This window comes from Branchiostoma lanceolatum, chromosome 3 (assembly GCF_035083965.1).
Source record: "Branchiostoma lanceolatum isolate klBraLanc5 chromosome 3, klBraLanc5.hap2, whole genome shotgun sequence".
Lineage (NCBI taxonomy): Eukaryota > Metazoa > Chordata > Leptocardii > Amphioxiformes > Branchiostomatidae > Branchiostoma > Branchiostoma lanceolatum.
Window position 1 is genome coordinate 5617349 of NC_089724.1, and position 15053 is coordinate 5632401.

The 15053-nt window shown below is 44.4% G+C and overlaps 1 protein-coding gene across 1 annotated transcript; it reads left to right on the plus strand.

Moving 5' to 3' along the window:
- The first annotated feature begins 2689 nt into the window (after positions 1-2689).
- LOC136429843 (troponin T, slow skeletal muscle-like) lies at positions 2690-10311 on the plus strand. Its single transcript, XM_066419881.1, has 11 exons — positions 2690-2835; positions 3299-3334; positions 3954-4121; positions 4778-4832; positions 5772-5888; positions 6893-6970; positions 7089-7199; positions 7640-7852; positions 8909-8952; positions 9451-9490; positions 9808-10311. The coding sequence occupies exons 2-11, from the start codon at positions 3315-3317 to the stop codon at positions 9829-9831; spliced, it is 870 nt and encodes a 289-aa protein (XP_066275978.1). The 5' UTR covers positions 2690-2835; positions 3299-3314; the 3' UTR covers positions 9832-10311.
- Positions 10312-15053: the final 4742 nt, after the last annotated feature.

Below are 15053 nucleotides of genomic sequence, written 5' to 3' on the forward strand. Positions count from 1 at the left end.
TTCCGTTGTATGTCGGGACAGGTGCAGGGGACGTTTGATCCGTTACTAGTTCCGTCAGGCGGCGTATAGTGGCCTGGAAGATGGCCAGTTACCGATTAGATCAATTTCTCTTAGCATGGAATACGCGGAGACTCTTCATTTCGGTTAAACACTGTCACATTGTGCTCAACCCTGCAATCAACCCAACGCTTGGCCATTACAACGTGGTATATTTGATAACTCTATATTTTATCAATCTTGAATGATATGTACAGCACCCTTTAGATATGAAAGTAGTAATATGTTGAGCTTTGTCTTGGAAATGCATTGGAAGTTAGCCTGAAGGCAAGACTTTGAAATGTTCCATTCACGCTGTTTTGTGACGCTGGTCCGCCACAGCAGCTGACGTCATGACGTCATCTAGTAGAAGCTGACGTCAGGGATTTTTGGCACTCGGACAGTGCCACCAAACAGTGTCATGCCAAAATGTTGACCCTATAGGGAACAGTGCAATTTGAAAATCGCGCATAGATAGAGTTAGGTGCCAAATTTAAAGATATAAGCATGTCATATATCTCATCTTTTTCTGCCCTAAACACAATTTTTGGTATATTTGTGCGTGTTTTTGCTCAACGATAGTGACCAGAATGCTTGGAAATTTTCACCTCATAGCTAAATATGGGGTATATTGTTAACGCTACTTCACCTAAATCCGCAGGATAACATAAATCCGGGATGCTTTAAAACGGGGTATTTAGGGATATATGCGAGATGCAGCATCAGTAATACCGCCGGAAATGTAAACTTGACAGACTAACGTATTCAGAACACTGTCTGAAAAGATTCGATAACGTTGCATTCGAACATGACGAGGTCAAAAACTCTCAGGAAAAAATATATCAAAATGAGCATCATGTCCGTTCTTTGAAAGCTGCTATTGCGAGAAGTCAAGTCCAAATTCCCACCATGATACCCACCATGCCCTGCCGCATTACCCGAGGCCACCGAAATACACAAGCTTCCCTTGAGCACGAGGTCATGGATCCTTTCCATACCGCCACACAAGATTAGGATAGCCACATCAACTGCCCCTCCGTTACTTGCTCTAGATTCATAGCAAGTAACAGATGTTTGGTGCGAGTATTTCTAATCCCAAAACCACCCCTACCACTATCACCTAGTAAATGGAAAGCTGTGGGGTCGTGCGGTGTAACGACAGAGTCTTCGGCCCAGAACCCAGCGGTCCCGGGTTCGAATCCCCTGACGCCATCGATGATGTGCCCTTGGGAAAGGCACTTTACACGACTTTCCTCATTCCACCCGAGGTGTAGAAATGGGTATATTGTTCTCTGTACGTGGCACTGTTGAAATAAGTTATGAAAAACGTGAGTGCAGTGCCACGTCGTCCCTGTCTGCCCAAAAACGACGTTAAAGGTAAAGCAGTCATCCTCAATTGAGCTTGAAGCATGATGCTTTTGCAAGTAGCTAGTGGTAGTGCAATGTGGCCTCGCCACGGCTCGCTTTTTTGGCCAAGCACACACCGGGTCCCCCCTACTCTTCTCGATAGGTGTGTTGGGTTCTTTTACGTGCAGAGGTTCGATGCTTGAGGCTTATGCCGGAAGCCCCCTCATACACGGGGCCGCCGGCTTTACATCACCATCCGAAATGACGAATGCAATCCCTTACAACATGTCGAGCTGGAGTCCATCCTAGAATCGAACTCGGGCCCCATGATCCACGGAATTTGATCCAGATGGCGAAGCAGCGGGGTTGCGTTACCACACGCCACCTACCTTCCAGAATCCCTACCATTAATTTATAAATAAAGTTACGACCCCTACTTTGAAGTACTTCATATATCAACCTCCATTAACATTAATCCGCCGGGGTACATAAATCCGCCACACCAACAGTGGGTTTGAGAGATCTCTAGTGCAGCACCCCCAGATATGCAGTGCATTATACTGGGGGACGTTGGGTTGGAGATCTGTTTGGACGAATCTTCTCAGTGTGGCGGAATTATGTACCCTGACGGAATTATGTTAGTAGATGTTATATGTGTGATACTTTCTAATCAGAGCAGAAACGGGGAGGTTGGAAAATCCTTTAGAAAGCAAAGCGATGGGCTCATGAGCAATTTCAGACGAAAAGATCGGAGAAGTCAATCGAAAGGGATGGGTGTGCAAAAATGTTCCTTCCCATTCTAGAGATATCTTCTGATATTTTTGATAAAACGAGATGGCCACGCATACCAGTTACTTCTGTGTATCGATACAAGCCAATCCGTACGCGTATCGCGTGTATTCCTAATGGTCAACAGGAGTTTCACAATTTCCCCAGATCAATGAAAACACGTTTCTTTGTTAGATCTGTCATTTTAAGCTAATAAAAACATATTTCCTTCAATGTCATGTCATGAAGTTAAGATTTTTTTGGACAGACGGGGCACCATCACAACAAACAAAACAAACAAACAAACAAACAAACAAACAAGCAACAAGAAGGGACGGGTCCCGGAAACAGCCCTTCATCGTTCATAAATACATGGCTTCATCTCTCTTAGTACCTTCCTATTTCCCACGTTAAATATATCCGTGTGACAGCTGATAAGACTTGAAGCGTCCCGTACTATATGGCAGCGAACGCCCATAACAGGACCAAACTCCAACCATGTACCCGAGAAAGGAAACGTCGCATTTTTCTGTAGCGCTCTTCCGAACCGTTCCGAGCGCTGGTCCGGAGAGTAGAGTTCCGTTCTCAGGTCGGTCTCTGCTAACTTCCGAGCGCCGTTTTCTTTTCACCAGGGGAGTACGCTTTCTCCCACAAGGAAGTTGTATTGCTGCTTTAAACAGAAAGGTAGGTTTGGTTGTTTTTCTGTTGTCGGGAACTGATGTAGTTTTGAAAGGAGGGAAAAAATCGCTACCACGGGTGACCCAACAAGGTCATTACCCCCCTCCCCCATTAATTGTCTTTAGGACGTAATTTTACCTTTAACTGTTGACAGGCTTTCAAACTGTGTTTTTTCTGTCTTGATGTAAACGAAAGGAAATGAAATGCAACGTACTGCTAAACCGATGTAGTCGTCTATAACATAGATTTTGAAGGAAGCGGTCGCCATAACTGACTATCCGAGGCAAGATAGAAAAGAACACAAGCAAAAAGTGTACACCACTTGAAGACAGGTTGCGTTTTTTTATCATCACTGGTGAGAGAGCGAAAGACTTGAATACGTCGGGCCAATAGAAAATAGTTTTTGCTGAAAAAATTAAAAGCAGCTCGTTTTCTTCTGAGCCTGACATTTGTTGTTTTGTTTTTTCAGTCAACTTCTAACAGCCATGAGCGATCAGGAGGAAGAGTAAGTACAACTTATGATTTTTGATATCCTTGTGTATGAAGATGCGCACTGGCGTGCCGGGATGCGACGCAGACCAAAATGGAAAAGAACTAGCGATCTGTTGCTGAACTGCAATATTATGGTCAATTCACATCGTGGCCTGTAAGTCTCCTATGAGTCCATATTCGTTTATGTCGCTAGCAAGTAAAAAATGGATGCGTGTTTTAAAAGGATAACCAGGGGGAAGCTTCGACGCCATAAGGCTAAATCTAGATTCAGGCCAAAGCAACATCGTACATGCAGGCGACCACTATGATGTAAATTTTCATATTGTTGTCTTTTATTTTATATTTATCGATGTACCTCTGCCTCTTTCTATATGATGTATTGTTTTTATCGGAAAGCAAATGTTGATTGCAATAGATAATCCTACTACGAAGTTACTGATTTTATGAGACACCAAGAGGCGTGGTCATGTACATGCATGTACCTAGCAGCCTATTCATCACACAGTTCATCAGAAAAATGTGGGTGAACCTTCGTCCTCCTAGAATCGCCTTTTGCCAATTCGTACAAACAGTTGGTTCTAAGTAAAGTTAGGAACCTGTACCTGTACTCATACTTTCTAATTTTTGTGCAGGTATGAAGGTGAGGAGGAGGTTGAGGAAGAGGAGGAGGCTGCTGAGGAAGAGCCGGAACCGGAACCGGAACCCGAAGCTGAACCGGAACCTGAGCCGGAGCCGGAGCCAGAGCCAGAACCCGAGCCGGAACCGGAGCAGGCCAAACCCAAGCCTAAGTTCATACCATCGTAAGTATTCTTCTTCTTCTGGTGACGTTGGGAGATCTAGAGTTATGGTATTCTCCAAGCAGAGGCTTCGGTCGAGAGGGATAGAAGTGGTCGCCATTTTTAACGTTTCTGATGGAATCGCGGCCACTCCTAGCCCTCTTGACCGAAACCTCTGCTTGGAGAATAGAGAAATGTCTGCTGACATCCCCGTTGGCCGTCTTCTTCCCAAGCATGTCCAAAATAGTTTTGAATCTACTAATTTTGATAAAGACCATCTTCATTTTGGTTGATGTCCATTTAATAGTGCTGTCCTCCCGAAGAAGAACCCTTGCACCCTCACGTCTGCTGATCTCAACCGTTAAGACACTGTACTGGCCATGGGTTGTTCTGGTGCTCTTTCCTGATGCAGCTATCCTACTCATTTGTCTAAAAGGCACATGTATTGCAGTATTTCACCTAAGAGGTTCGACATGTACCACCGAAGATTGCATACCTATATTTAAATACAGGCTTATAAGAAGCAACCTCGTTTTGGTCCGCCGATCCATGACTGCGAGCTGACCCCGGGAAATTCAAAATGGCGGCCGTAATTGGCAAGAGGTCTACCTCTAAGTTCCATAAAATGACCTCATGGAAAATTTTGGACACTACAAAAACATTGTTTCTTTTGTTTCTAGGACCTACGAGCAGCCTAAGTATGAAGGAGACGAAGACGTCGAAGCCAGGCTTGGGGTATGTCACGTTGAGATTTTTTTCGTTGACCTAGTGAAGAGACCTAGCTCATGTAGGGTTAGGAACGTCCCTCGGATAGGACGTTAATGCCCCGTGTTCGGGGAGAGCCACACCCCGCGCACGTAAAAAGAACCCACCACAACTTTCGAAAAAGAGTAGGGGCATGCCCCGGTGTGCGATGGTCCAAAACCTACAGTCCCATGACCACACATGGGTTCGCCCTTAGTAATAGCCTCCGGCTAGTTGGGTAAACCTGGCATGTACATACTGAACCAATGAATAAAATAAATAAAAGAGACTTGTTGACAGATAGACTAGAGAATGTACTTTGATGTTCATTTGCAATGTTTGCGTGACCATAACGGTCGTTCAATGAGTTTTCATATGGAGAAGGTGACTATTTATAGCGCATTGTGGTACTTTTTGCTCTCTGTCTAAAGTAGTGGTTTGTGTTAAGATTTTAGGATATCATCCCTAAGATGTGATGTTCACTCTATTCTTTATTCTTTAGACTAAGCTTAGTGCCAAAATTAATCTTAAGGCTTTGGCATATAGAGTAAATCTACATTATCTAAAGCACGTACGTGCAGTAAACCTAATATTTAACTCCATGTGTCGACCGGAATCTACGTTGATGTGCTCTGAACGTTTTATAAGCCGAGAAACAAAACACAGTCGTGCACAGTAGCCTAGGTGTCATCCGAATACTACCGGGGCTCCTACACTCACTACCCTGATTTTTTTTCAGGGTAGCGAGTGTAGGATCTCCGGTAGTAATCAGATGGCACAATTTAGGCTAGTGCACAGGGCCGGTCTCAGATATCCATGCGCTATCCAAAGCACTTTGGGTTTATCATAACTGGGCATAAACATGATTAATCGCCGCGCTATTTTGATAAGTGGTGCCATTAAAAAGTACGTGGGATTTCCCTGTTACAGCAAATGGCCGACAAAAGGCGTCAGAAGGACCACCTGGAGTTAGAAGATTTCATCAAGAAACACTTCGACAAGCGAGAAAAGGAGGAAGAAGAACTACGGCTGCTCATCGTGCGAAGGGTGAGGAAACATCTTTTATTGCTTTCTTCAATAATTTCATACATCTTGATTGAAATTCTTCATTAACGGGCTTCTTTCGTTCCGAGAGGAATACAGTAACAGCACCTGTTGGTAATATCATAAGGTGCATATTAAATGTTGAATAAAATGGAGAAAACGAGCTTCATCCAGATACCTTTACATGATTATGTCTTCAAATTATCATGGAAGTTTATCTGTGTTGGAAGTAATCAGAGTACAATGCTAAAACTATAATTCTTCCGACTCAAAGGTATACACGGATCGATTTTTCAAATTTCTTTCGGAGGTCCTCCCGTTACTTTTCCTAGGTGCTTACTGGTTCGCCGCCTGTTCCTACTCCGCGACCACAGAATGAATGCCTTATGTTAATTATGGATATCTTACCCTCTCCCGCGCGGTGCGAGCTTGGATAGTATCAAATTCCTCCTCACTCCGCTCTCTGTTCGGGTTATGATATGGGTGTTATGTCGGGGCCTCCATCTTTTCTTCCCCTTCCACCATTTCTATCTCCCCCTTATCTGATGCTTTTCTTCTTCCCTATCGTCCAATACTTACAAAACCCTACCCCAATCTTTTGGTTTTCCTCGCCTCTCTTTCCATAGAAATTTTCAACGACCACTGTAGCCTTCTTCAGGATCGATAATGACCGATCACTTCGAATGTAAACTCTCGAATTATTGACACGTGCCTTTGCGGATATCGATGCGTGACGCCCACCGTTTCTGTTGACTGATGGCTGGAGTACCCTGTATATTGCCTTCTCTATACCTCTCATAAAGAAGTCCTGTAGAGCAGTGTCCAGTATTCTGACTTTGTCTAGTGAAACAGTATGGTCCGGTGAGTCAATGTGGATGTGTTTTTGGGGATTTCCGACGACAGCGAGCTAGAGCGTATTGTAATAAGATTGAAAGACAGTGACTCGTATTTTCCATCACTGCCAAACATCTTGACCTTGATAAACCTGTTGTCACCTTCCATGCTAGGAGAAACGCAAAGCGGAGATGGCGGACAAAGAAGCAGCCCGCAAGGATAGAGAGCGGGAGAGAGTGGCCGAGGAGAAGGTAAAGAAACTCTGATCTTCCTGTTCATAAGTCGTGTAACTGAAATCTAATTGTGTAAAACACCAGAAACGATCATGCAAGAAACACATTTCTTATGAAGAAATGAATTCCTCTCCAGGCTCGCTTGATGAAGCAGCGTGAGGAAGAAGAGCGCAAGCGCAAAGAGGAGGACGACAGGAAGAAGAAGCTGGCCAACGTGAACCTTCACATAGGCGGCTACCTGTCCCGGGTAAGCACCTGTCACTGCGCATGCGCAGCAAGATGAATTGTGGTTAGTATGTCAAAGAATTTGTCAAATAAGTTATCGCGTTTTATAAGTATTGGATCGCCTCCACGAGAGAGACGGAAAAATGTACTTTCTCTACAACAAGAAGACAAGCAAGACAACCTGGAGCTAACAACTGCATGGGGATCAGTGAAATAATGTATCATCTATTTTTGGGTGGGCCGACTACTCTTTCTTCGCAGCCAGAGGCTGAATTGCGAGAAGCCTTTCGGGCGGGCCAGATCGTAAGGGTTTGGAGCGGTTGCCATTCGGCGCTAACTCAGGTGACCTCAACACGACAGTTGCCTTATAACACGGCAGAGCACACAATACACTCCTGTTGTTTCAAGCTTTGCAAAACGTTTAACGCTTTCGCCCGCCGTGTTCTTCGTTCACCTCCACAGTTGGAGGGGAAGGAGAAGGGTCCCAGCAAGCGGCAGCTGGCGCAGGAGGCCAAGCGGAAGAAGATCCTGGCCCGCGTCAAGGCCCTGCCGGACCTCGGCTCCATGTCCGACCACGAGCTGCGCGAGAAGGCGCAGGAGCTGCAGGACAGGCTCAAGTTCTCCGAGGAGGAGCTGTACGACATGAAGGACAAAGTGCAGCGACAGGTTCATGACGTGAGTACAAGTATAGTACTGTAGTATTTAAAACAAAATGTTTATTTAGAATTTCCGACAACAATGAAATTTACAGGTACATGAACATAAAATGAACTCAAAAACCAATGAAACAATTTGCAACTTTTCCCAGTCAACTAATCTAACAATTTATAACATAGTGTCTCCCACTTAACTAAATATTTCTCAATTTTTCCAGAATTTTGTGCAATGATGTATTCTTTTCTGTGGTAACATTTAACATAAGCAAGAAACCCATTGCAAGTGTGTCTTTTTGTAAATACATATATTTTGCAATCAACAACAGTGTATTGAGTATGATAAGAAAATCAACAGCATTACCTAATATTATAAGTGAAGGTGTAGGTATAGTCGCAGTATCAATATGATTCTGCAGTAGTATTAATAGTCCACTGTGTTCTGCTGCTGCAGTGGTCTGAATACCCTGCAGCTGCAATCAGTCTTTCTTCAAGTCTCTCCACTTTGCCCGGTTCATCTCGAGCTTCCTTAACTCCCGTAGTTTTCTTTCTGACCGCAAAGGTCCTAGTCCTCTTTCTTTTAGGTCTGCCCTCAGTAGACTCAGTAGGTTCTTGCAGTGTCTTCCTTTTCTGGATCCGTGGACATTATCATGAGATACTATCATTGCGAAGTCCAAAGTCTGTTGTGTATACATACATGTAGGTGCGTCGGTTGCGGTCGGCATTTACGATAAGTATTGGGATCGATGAATGAATGAATGATACTTTGTTTTAATTGTGCACTCTGAGCCTTGTTCCAACACAAAGAAAACACTCAACATTTTTCAGTCGATCTCGCCAACCTTCATCAGATGTCTGATTAGTTCACTGCGCTTACTGTCGGGAAACCAGAAACGTGATGACGTCAGGAGTGAATCAAAGGTGGCAGTGAGACGGAATCTACCACCGCCACGGCTCACTCATAGATAGTCTGTTTTGTTTTGTTTGAAATATCAGACTCGTACAAACACTGTTACCACTGCTGTTCTTGGTTTCTTTTAAAGTTCAAGTGTTCATTTGTGGCATTTACCTTCTTCAGATGGACCGTTTGAGGACAACCATAAACGAGGCCATGGGCAAATTGTAAGTATTGTTGCGGTAGATTTGCTAGTACATGTTTTATCTAACGTTATAAACCATATTCTCATCATGAGATTACTTGGGTCGAACTACCGGGTCGCACTGATAGTGATACCCCAGTAACGAAGCTGGTTGGTTGGTTTCGAAACTTGATCAATGGCCGGCGCCATCTCGTCAACAACAAAAGTGTGTACCAATGAAACTAATAGAAACGCACCCTTTCGACTAGACGGCGATAGATGATCAACAGTAGGACGAACAAATTGACTGGATCTGTGTGACCCTTGGTTTCGTGACTGGAATATGATGCACGATGTAAAAGTATGATGTGAATAACAACACACACTGTAAAAAAGATCCAATCTTTGTCCATGAAAATTCTTTGAGTACATGCCAAATCATTGATCGCTCAGTGTTCGCAGCCTCTAAAGGGGGTGTAAGTAGTAGGTGTATCTGTGATGTTGTTACAACGTGCTGATTTCCTGCATTTTTTTTCCACAGCAACAAGCCGGGCTCAGCCGGAGGTGCACAGAGAGGACGGGTATGGTAACTTCTTTGTTCTTAGATATTTGAGCTTTAAATTTTGTCCTCCTATGCTGATCATGATATCACATTCATAGGTATATGATAGGATGATTGCAAGCTAGACTGTACAGTGTAGCAAGTTTAGGTAGAAGTTCAGCACATTACTATATCTTTGTTCTTTATCTGAGTATTGCAACACAACAACATAGTATGACCCACAGGCAGTCAACAGGTTAATTCGGACTTAAAATCAACGTGGGGCCCGGTAACAAAAAGACGCCGTGAGCTAATCTTGCAAACACAATCTTACGTTTGCCTTTTCTCTCACATTAGGTTGCTGGAAAGTTCGGCAAGTAATAGTCAAAGGGGCGACATGGCAGCGCCACCTACCGCCGCCTCACGGAACACCAGGTCCTGTCCTTCTCGCTTCTCCGTACACTGTGGATGTACGTGGCAAGGCTTAGGTGCCACACAAATAAAAGACGTCCGGACTCCTGCTTAACAAGGATATTCCACATCATTGTATCATCCGTTGAAGTTTGAACTAGTAAAAAAAGACAGGTTCAATTCTCTCGAGCAAGCTACCCTACCAGTGTAACAAAACTAACTTGTTTTAGAGAAGAGTGTTGAAGATCACGAGATAGCATCTGTAATAATGGAGAAAGATTGTTCGCCTATTTAGCATCAGTACTATTTAACATTTCATATCAAAATAAAAGTTTTGAGAGTGTAACATTATATATGTAGACACGTAAAGAATAATGTTAAAGTTGCTGTAGTCTGCTGGTTGTGCTGATATGGACTGGCTATGAATGTAAATAAAACAGTTGAAAATTTGGTGCATTCTGCAACTCTTTACAAACATAAGAATTAAAGTGGCGCTCCTTAATCATTGATATTCTAACCACCGAGGCATACTCTCCAAGCAGATATTGGGAGAGAACCGTATACATAACGCTTTCTGACTGCCGGCATGCCTGGTTACCTTTAAGTTAGCCAAGGAGGTTATGTTTTCAGTTGTGCCAGGGTGGATCGGCTGTGGTGTGGGTGTGCATGTACGTAGGTCAACAGCATAACTCGAGAAGTTGCGAATGGATCCCAATGATATTAAGTAGGTGAGTAGCGTGTAGGTTGTGGTAAGGAAGGTCAAGTTCGAAAATGGTTCACTTGGTATTTTCCTATGGTACTGCAGCTGGCTGTGTATGTATGTATGTGTGTTTATTTGTGGACAACCTAATTTCAAGATAGTGTGCATTGTCCTGCATGATATTCGGTAGATAGGAAGGGGTCGGGAAAGGGAAGGTCAAGTTCGATAATGGGCCTCTTATCGGGTAGTTACAGTACTGCAGCGGAGCTTCAAAGTTTGAGGTCAAATTTTCTGCAAGTGCCAAGTTCATGATTTTTTTAGCAGTGAATAGGTCTTGTTCCTTATTGTTCCTTATCCTACTACCAAGTCATGCTCCCCTAGCAAATATTGGGAGAGAACCGTTTACATAACGTTTTCGGACTGCTTGCTCCCTTATTGTTCCTTATCCTACTACCGAGTCATACGTGTACCCTCCTAGCGCGTTTTGGGCTGACATTACAGCTTTATTTACCTATCTATTGAAAAGGATTGACATAACAGGTGACTATCAGCTTTTCAAGAGGTCAACCCGGACCAGACGGTGTAAGGTTTGATCCACTAACGCCGGGACGGACCCCTACTCTTTTCGGTAAGGTTAGGAAAAAGGTCGACAGAAAAACTCAACGATCTTTTCTCCCAATCCGGTATCTGCTTTAGATTCACTGATACAGTTGTCGGGACGGACATCCGTAGGCTGGGTCAAAATGGTTCGAATAGATAGATAACACAGTTAAAGCTAACCCTAATTTACGAAAGTATACCGTCCTGGCTTACGTTAACCCACTGATACAGTTACTGGGGCACATGGTGACATCATCTAATGGACGTCACCGCCCGGCTACACGTCATATCCTAGATCTAGACGTCATATCCTGTTCCCAACGGGTCTAGATCTAGACGTCGACGTCCCACCCTGTCCCTAAAGAGTCTATGACGTCACATCCTGTCCCGACGGACCTGTGACGTCACATTCTGACCTGACCGGTTGTAACGCACAATGAGGTAAGCAGGGCGAACCGAGACTGACCAGTGGACTGACCTACTTCTTTAGTAGCCTCCACCAGGCGTATCGATAGTAGAATTCGGCAAAAAAATGATGAGTAAATTGGCCAGTAGTCACGTCCACCGTAAGGTTAACAATGCGCCTGCAAATGAAACCCTCTGGTGGCCAAACTTCCCTGGCAAATATTCCCCCTATAGTCGGCGTAGTTAGTTTGGTAGAGACTACTTCTTTAGTCGACACCCTGGCACGATGTGTTAATGTCATCGTTTGAACAAATACAAGAGTTAGACGTGCTCAGGAGTACTGGAAAGAAGTCTTCAATCATCTTCAAGTTGATCTAGTTACTAATGAAAGTAGTGTTTCACACAAAGCCGTCTTATAAAATGTCCAGTTTCAGAAATAACGCCTTGTGCGACTTACATTACAAATGCCAGAGCGAATATCAGAACTTGACAGAAAAAGAAAAGGCACAAAGGATATTTCAGTCAACAATAATTTTACTGCAATGTATGGCATCTACTGGTACATAACTACAGTTTCATAAGTCGAATCTATCTTATACAAGAGTGTATAGTATGGGATGTCGGATGAGAATGAGCTTTCACAACCACTGAAAGAATCTCTAACGTCTAGACATTCTTGAGTAAAAGCTGTTGGTGTGCTGTCACACAATGTGACCAGAAACCGGTTAACCAGCTGCTACAAACTACAAATTGAAACCGGACGTCATAACCGCACTCCCCTGTAACAACGAATATATGTAGGTATTGTGGCGGAGCTTCCATGTAAGACATCACGAAATCGCCGGCGAATGCACCCGGATACACGGCGACATGCCGACCTGCGTGCCGATTACCGGCGCTACGAACGTCCCTTGCTCGCACGTAAATGTTGCCCGACTTGTGTGGGTCCACGTCACGAAATCGCCGGCGAATGCACCCAGACACACGGCGACATGGCGACCTGCGTGCCGATTACCGGCGCTACGAACGTCCCATGCTCGCACGTAAATGTTTCCCGACTTGTGTGGGTCGACTTCTTCTTCGGGGAAGACGGAGCTCTCTTCCGCCTAAGTCGAATTTGGCACCCGATGGTAGAGGAGGTCACTATTCTTAAACGAGAGAAGGAATAGGCATCGCTATTCTAAGGCTTGTGGTATAAGTGGTACATGGTGGTATAGGTGGTTTTCATACTGAGACGAGCGAAGGAATAGGCATCGCTACTCTAAGGCTTGTGGTATAAGTGGTACACGGTGGTATAGGTGGTTTTCATACTGAGACGAGCGAAGGAATAGGCAGCGCTACTCTAAGGCTTGTGGTATAAGTGGTACACGGTGGTATAGGTGGTTTTCATACTGAGACGATCGAAGGAATAGGCATCGCTACTCTAAGGCTTGTGGTATAAGTGGTACACGGTGGTATAGGTGGTTTTCATACTGAGACGAGCGAAGGAATAGGCATCGCTACTCTAAGGCTTGTGGTATAAGTGGTACACGGTGGTATAGGTGGTTTTCATACTGAGACGATCGAAGGAATAGGCATCGCTACTCTAAGGCTTGTGGTATAAGAGGTACACGGTGGTATAGGTGGTTTTCATACTGAGACGAGCGAAGGAATAGGCATCGCTACTCTAAGGCTTGTGGTATAAGTTGTACACGGTGGTATAGGTGGTTTTCATCATATACCACCGTGTACCACTTATGGCTTGTGGTATAAGTGGTACACGGTGGTATAGGTATTTCATACTTAGACGAGTGAAGGAATAGGCAGCGCTACTCTAAGGCTTGTGGTATAAGTGGTACACGGTGGTATAGGTAGTTTTCATACTGAGACGAGCGAAGGAATAGGCATCGCTACTCTAAGGCTTGTGGTATAAGTGGTACACGGTGGTATAGGTGGTTTTCATACTGAGACGATCGAAGGAATAGGCATCGCTACTCTAAGGCTTGTGGTATAAGAGGTACACGGTGGTATAGGTGGTTTTCATACTGAGACGAGCGAAGGAATAGGCATCGCTACTCTAAGGCTTGTGGTATAAGTTGTACACGGTGGTATAGGTGGTTTTCATCATATACCACCGTGTACCACTTATGGCTTGTGGTATAAGTGGTACACGCTGGTATAGGTATTTCATACTTAGACGAGTGAAGGAATAGGCAGCGCTACTCTAAGGCTTGTGGTATAAGTGGTACACGGTGGTATAGGTAGTTTTCATACTGAGACGAGCGAAGGAATAGGCATCGCTACTCTAAGGCTTGTGGTATAAGTGGTACACGGTGGTATAGGTGGTTTTCATACTGAGACGAGCGAAGGAATAGGCAGCGCTACTCTAAGGCTCGTGGTATAAGTGGTACACGGTGGTATAGGTGGTTTTCATACTGAGACGAGCGAAGGAATAGGCAGCGCTACTCTAAGGCTTGTGGTATAAGTTGTACACGGTGGTATAGGTGGTTTTCATCATATACCACCGTGTACCACTTATGGCTTGTGGTATAAGTGGTACACGGTGGTATAGGTGTTTCATACTTAGACGAGTGAAGGAATATGCAGCGCTACTCTAAGGCTTGTGAAATAAGTGGTACACGGTGGTATAGGTGGTTTTCATCATATACCACCGTGTACCACTTATGGCTTGTGGTACAAGTGGTACACGGTGGTATAGGTGTTTCATACTTAGACGAGTGAAGGAATAGGCAGCGCTACTCTAAGGCTTGTGGTATAAGTGGTACACGGTGGTATAGGTGGTTTTCATCATATACCACCGTGTACCACTTATACCACAAGCCATAAGTGGTACACGGTGGTTTATGATGAAAACCACCTATACCACCGTGTATCACTTATACCACAAGCCTTAGAGTAGCGCTGTCTAAGTATGGAACACCTATACCACCGTGTACCACTTATACCACAAGCCATAAGTGGTACACGGTGGTATATGATGAAAACCATCTATACCACCGTGTACCACTTATACCACAAGCCTTTAAGTAGTGCTGCCTATTCCTTCGCTCGTCTCAGTATGAAAACCACCTATACCACCGTGTACCACTTATACCACAAGCCTTTAAGTAGTGCTGCCTATTCCTTCACTCGTCTAAGTATGAAACACCTATACCACAGAGTAGCGCTGCCTATTCCTTCGCTCGTCTCAGTATGAAAACCACCTATACCACCGTGTACCACTTATACCACAAGCCTTTAAGTAGTGCTGCCTATTCCTTCACTCGTCTAAGTATGAAACACCTATACCACAGAGTAGCGCTGCCTATTCCTTCGCTCGTCTCAGTATGAAAACCACCTATACCACTGTGTACCACTTATACCACAAGCCTTAGAGTAGCGATGCCTATTCCTTCGCTCGTCTCAGTATGAAAACCACCTATACCACCGTGTACCACTTATACCACAAGCCTTAGAGTAGCGATGCCTATTCCTTCGATCTTCTCAG